The 5,203-nt window shown below is 56.6% G+C and overlaps 1 protein-coding gene across 1 annotated transcript; it reads left to right on the top strand.

The window, feature by feature from the left end:
- The first annotated feature begins 1,703 nt into the window (after positions 1-1,703).
- LOC125238382 lies at positions 1,704-4,028 on the top strand. Its single transcript, XM_048145694.1, has one exon. The coding sequence runs from the start codon at positions 1,704-1,706 to the stop codon at positions 4,026-4,028; it is 2,325 nt and encodes a 774-aa protein (XP_048001651.1).
- Positions 4,029-5,203: the final 1,175 nt, after the last annotated feature.

Below are 5,203 nucleotides of genomic sequence, written 5' to 3'. Positions count from 1 at the left end.
TAGGTTAGGTTAGGTTAGGTTAGGTTAGGTTAGGTTAGGTTAGGTTAGGTTAGGTTAGGTTAGGTTAGGTTAGGTTAGGTTAGGTTAGGTTAGGTTAGGTTAGGTTAGGTTAGGTTAGGTTAGGTTAGGTTAGGTTAGGTTAGGTTAGGTTAGGTTAGGTTAGGTTAGGTTAGGTTAGGTTAGGTTAGGTTAGGTTAGGTTAGGTTAGGTTAGGTTAGGTTAGGTTAGGTTAGGTTAGGTTAGGTTAGGTTAGGTTAGGTTAGGTTAGGTTAGGTTAGGTTAGGTTAGGTTAGGTTAGGTTAGGTTAGGTTAGGTTAGGTTAGGTTAGGTTAGGTTAGGTTAGGTTAGGTTAGGTTAGGTTAGGTTAGGTTAGGTTAGGTTAGGTTAGGTTAGGTTAGGTTAGGTTGTGCCGTGATGACGTGCTAGCGAGCTCATTGCACCCCCCTATAACGGCTTGGACGGAAACGCCGCAGGGGTTTAGTGGGTATTCTCCTCCCACTCCCTCTGACTAGCAGAGGGGGGATATGGGAGGAGGGAGTCCCACATACCACCCCCCAATGGGCCTCCTCAGCCCGGGGGTGAGATGCGTAAATGCATTCCCCTGCGTCAAAAAAAAAAAAAAAGGTTAGGTTAGGTTAGGTTAGGTTAGGTTAGGTTAGGTTAGGTTAGGTTAGGTTAGGTTAGGTTAGGTTAGGTTAGGTTAGGTTAGGTTAGGTTGGGGTGCGGGATTGGTAGACCTCCTCGTGGTGCACCCTGGGAGGGGGAGGATAGCCGCTCAGTTGCGCGTTCGCTATTCTCCCTCTGCGAACTACCAGTCGTGGGGCGTGCTTGCAGTTGAGCTTTGTTGCTCCTGCGCTGACCTCAGTGTCGTGTTGGTAATCTGCTCCCATCATATCTCAGCTCATCTGAGATGATAGAGGACGCAGACGGTGGCGAATATGCGATGCCGGGTGTGCGTCGCTCATACCGCAAACTTGGCACGTTTTGCCAGGAGCGGGGGCCGCCTCCCCTCGGGGTGGGGGCTGCGAGGAAGAAAACCTCTATAAAAAATCACCCTCTGTGAGGGCGGTGGTTGACTCAGGTCAGTCATCGGCCGACTCGTAACCCGGCCCGTGGGGCCGGCACGAGGGTCGCTGTCTCCGGACAGGGATCGCGAGGAAGGACACCTCTTCAAAAACCACAGGAGGGAGTAGGTTGACCTCTACCATCTCAGTCACCTACCTGTGTATGTCCTGCACAGTGCGAGCCGTACGTGGGGAAGACGGGATCCTGGAGGGTTGAGCCGAGCGGAGTCGGGTCAGTTACTCTCGCAACGCAACACGCCCTCTTCGGCCCTTATTTCTCGCTAAACGGTAGCCCTGCAGCTAGCCACTGCAGGGTATTTGGACACGCAACGATCATGGGATGAGACGGCGTGAGTTGCAGGCTAGATGCGAGGGGGCTGTCTGGGACAGTGGAATTCTGCCATGCTGACGGGGCAAGGGCGTGTGGAACAACTGGAGGAATAAGATCGATTCTTCCAGCCACACGTCTGCAGCTCCCGATGTCGCGCAGCAATTCCAACCTCTCGCATCTATACTTCCTGGGTAGCCTTGGTGCACATTGTGTGCATCCCCAGTGTGGGCTCCGTGGTGGGTGAGGAGCACAGGGAGTGAAGTTGAAAAATATTAATTATGTCACAAAAGAGATCAAACGAAACATCGATGAAGAAGCAGGAGAATGCAGGTATCTTGAGGCTGAGGGGAGGCAACCCGCCCCCTACGCCGAAAGACTACAAAAAAGGCGATAAACCCAAAATATTGGGTAAAAAGGTAGGAAAGCGCGCCCGGAAGACACTCGACACTGGCGAAGGCGCTGAAAAAATGGCGGAAAGCCTTGCAGACGCGCTCGCAGGGTCAGATGAGAGCGCCCAGTCAGACTGCACCTTGGTATCGGTCAGGTCGAGATCGAGATCGAGATCGAGATCCAACTCGGTCTCCTCCGCAGATTCTGGCACACGCCGGCTGTGGGCCCGGAACAGATCCAAAAGGGCGAACAGGTTGGATTCCGAACGCCACTCAGTCTCGGAAGGAGAAGATTCCCAGAATCCAACGACGACGGAAGCTGAGCCCCAGCGTTCGCGAGGGCGCCCGCCGACGACGGGGCAATACGTCGGCTTAGCGGCGGCACAAAGAGCCCTCAACGCTGCGAAGCGTGAGGCCCTAGAACTTGAGGCGGAGATGGACCTAGCGAGCCAGGCGAAAGTGGCCAGGGAGCTACGGGTGCGCGCCCGTCGACTCTCAGAGTCGTCTTCGGCAGCTGAAGACCACAATAGGTCTGCGACAGACCTCAGCAAGTCTGTCGCGGCCCAGGTGGCAATAATTAAGGACGTAGCTGCGAAGTCCGGCAACCTGAAAGGGACCTACGTCAAAGCTCTCAAGGATGCAGCAAAGGAAATCGCAGAGGCTTTTGAACAACTGAGTGAGCGCACAACGTCGGACGAGACCCGCCAATTACAGGCGGCAAATAACCGCCTGCAAGCCGAAATGGCTGACCTCCGAGAGGAGCTGGCGAAGTTGAGGAAAGAGGTGGAGGGAAAAAATCGGAGAGAGAGTCCTCCGCGTGAGACTCTGTCCCCCGTACTCATGGATACGGAAATGCCGGAGGTGACGCAAACGAGACCTCCCTCACCTCCCCCAGAGGCGAACTCACCGCGTGCGAGTCAATCTGCGACTTATCCCGCACCAGACTCCCAAAACGAGGAGTTCATGAGGGCAGTGTCTCTCCAGGTGGGTGCGATCGTAAGCGCACGACTCGCAGGCCTAGAAGCCGAGGGTCGGCTGCTGCCTGCCAAACAACTACGGCCGGCATTGGCAGCGGACAAGAAGAACCAAGCCGCACAGTCGACAGCTTCTTCCGCGGTGAAACCGACTGCCGGTTCTAAAGGGCCCAAAATCATCGATGCCACCAAAAAGCCGCAGTCCACTCCAGTTACTGGAGGTAGGAAGAAGACCGCCAAGGCGGCTAAAAAGAACAAGAGTGGGGCTGGGATCCAGCCAGAAAAAGAGACGCCGGCCGCCCGCGCGCTACCTCCTGCGCCCACTTCCATGAAAGAGGGCTGGAACGTGGTGGCGGGCAAGGGGAGGAAAAAGAAGGGAGCTACCTCATCGCAGCCGACGGGAAAAGCGAAAGCTTCAAAGCTTAAACCCCCACGGTCAGCAGCCGTAGTACTGACCTTGCAACCGGGAGCGGCGGAAAGAGGCGTCACCTACAAAGAGGTGATGTCAGAGGCGAGGAACAAGGTCCAGCTGAAGGATCTGGATATCTCTGGTGGCCTGCGCTTTCGGCGAGCAGCCACTGGTGCCTGCATCCTGGAAATTCCCGGTGCATCTAGTGGAGAGAAAGCCGATAAGCTGGCAGATGCTATAAAGCAGCAAATTGGCGAGGACAACGTGCGTGTATCCAGGCCTTCTAAGAGTGCTGAGATCCGCGTCACAGGCCTGGACGAATCCGTCACCACGGAGGAGGTAGTTGCTGCCGTAGCGCGCACCGGAGGCTGTACCCCCGATTCGATAAAAATCGGGGAAATACGGCAGAGTTTCTCGGGACTCGGTGCTGTATGGGTGCAGTGCCCTGTTGGAGCTGCGCAAAAGGTAGTGTCCGGGGGCCGCCTTCTAGTCGGCTGGGTCTCCGCCCAGGTAAAACTACTGGAGAAAAGACCGCTGCGATGCTACAGGTGCTTCAGGAACGGGCATGTTAGCGCGCAGTGTCAAAATGCTACTGACCGATCCCAAAGCTGCTTCCAGTGTGGGAAGGACGGTCACAAGGCGGCCCAGTGCAGTGCCCCTGCGCACTGCGCTGAATGCGCAGCAGCTGGTAAGCCGTCAGAGCATCGGATCAGTAGCAAGGCGTGCACTGCGCCCAAGTACAAAAATAAGAAGACGACAAAAGCTGCCGAAGTCCCCCGGGTCCCCTCGCAGCCGGTCCCACCACAAGCTACCGAACAGGCTGTGACAGAGGAGGATTCAACTGAAATGGTCGTGGGATAAATGGCGACCATGGAATTCCTACAGGTGAACCTCAACCACTGTGCTAGGGCCCAGGATCTCCTTTACCAGAGTATGGCACAGTGGTCCATTCACATCGCTGTAGTGGCAGAGCCTTACAGAGTGCCTGCCCGAGATGACTGGGTTGGGGATCTGGATGGCACCGTGGCCTTAACAACGCGGAGCGCTGCCGGCTCCAGTCCATTTAGTCGCGTTGTAAAAGGCCACGGCTACGTTGCAGCTGTCTGTGGGGACATGGCAGTCATCGGCATCTACTTCTCCCCAAACAAGAGCCTGGCGGACTTTGAGGGGTTTCTCACAGAAGTCGGTGCCTTAATAGGTCGGCTGCATCCGAAACCGACCATTATAGCGGGTGACTTCAACGCCAAACACGCGGCGTGGGGAAGCCCAGTGACGGACCCGCGAGGACGTGCCCTCCTGGAGTGGTCGATAGCCACGAATCTGGCCGTCGCGAACACCGGAACGGTAAACACGTGCGTGCGGCAACAGGGCGGCTCGATAGTGGATATTACGTTCGCAAGTGCCGCCCTGGCGCGCCGTGTACAGAAATGGGAGGTACTAGAGGGGGTCGAGACACTGTCGGATCACCGTTATGTCCGGTTTTGTGTCTCGGCGCCCACAGCGCCCCCCCTTCCAAACGGGAGGGACCCGGCTGGAAACAGCCCTCGCTGGGCACTTAAAAAGCTGGACAAGGAGGCCCTTGAGCTGGCGGCCATCGTACAGAGCTGGGTAACGGAGCCTGAAGGAGCTATTGACGTCGAGGCCGAAGCCGAATGGTTCCGCCATTGCATGACCGAGGTCTGCGACGCGGCCATGCCCCGAGCCAAGGCGTTCTCTCCCAGGCGCGCCGTGTATTGGTGGTCTGCTGAACTTGCGCAGCTGCGCGGTGTGTGCGTGCATGCCAGGCGCCAATACACGCGATACCGAAGACGACCGTTGCGAGACGAGGCAACGGAAGCGGCACTGTACGCCGAGTATAAAGAGGCGAAAACGGCACTAACAACTGCCATCGTAGAGGCCAAGGACCGATCGCGGGAGGAGTTCCTCAGAACGCTGAACGACGATCCGTGGGGAGGCCGTACAAGCTAGTCAGGCAGAAACTTCGGCCCTGGGCTCCCCCACTCACACAAAGTCTACAGCCACAACTAGTGGACGAT

The sequence above is a fragment of the Leguminivora glycinivorella genome, chromosome 23 (assembly GCF_023078275.1).
Source record: "Leguminivora glycinivorella isolate SPB_JAAS2020 chromosome 23, LegGlyc_1.1, whole genome shotgun sequence".
Taxonomy (NCBI): Eukaryota; Metazoa; Arthropoda; class Insecta; order Lepidoptera; family Tortricidae; genus Leguminivora; species Leguminivora glycinivorella.
This window is presented reverse-complemented; position numbering and strand designations above follow the sequence as displayed.

What these genes read in the sequence shown, in the direction of transcription:
- LOC125238382 (XM_048145694.1), top strand. Translation starts at nt 1,704, where the DNA reads ATGAAGAAGCAGGAGAATGCAGGTATCTTGAGGCTGAGGGGAGGCAAC.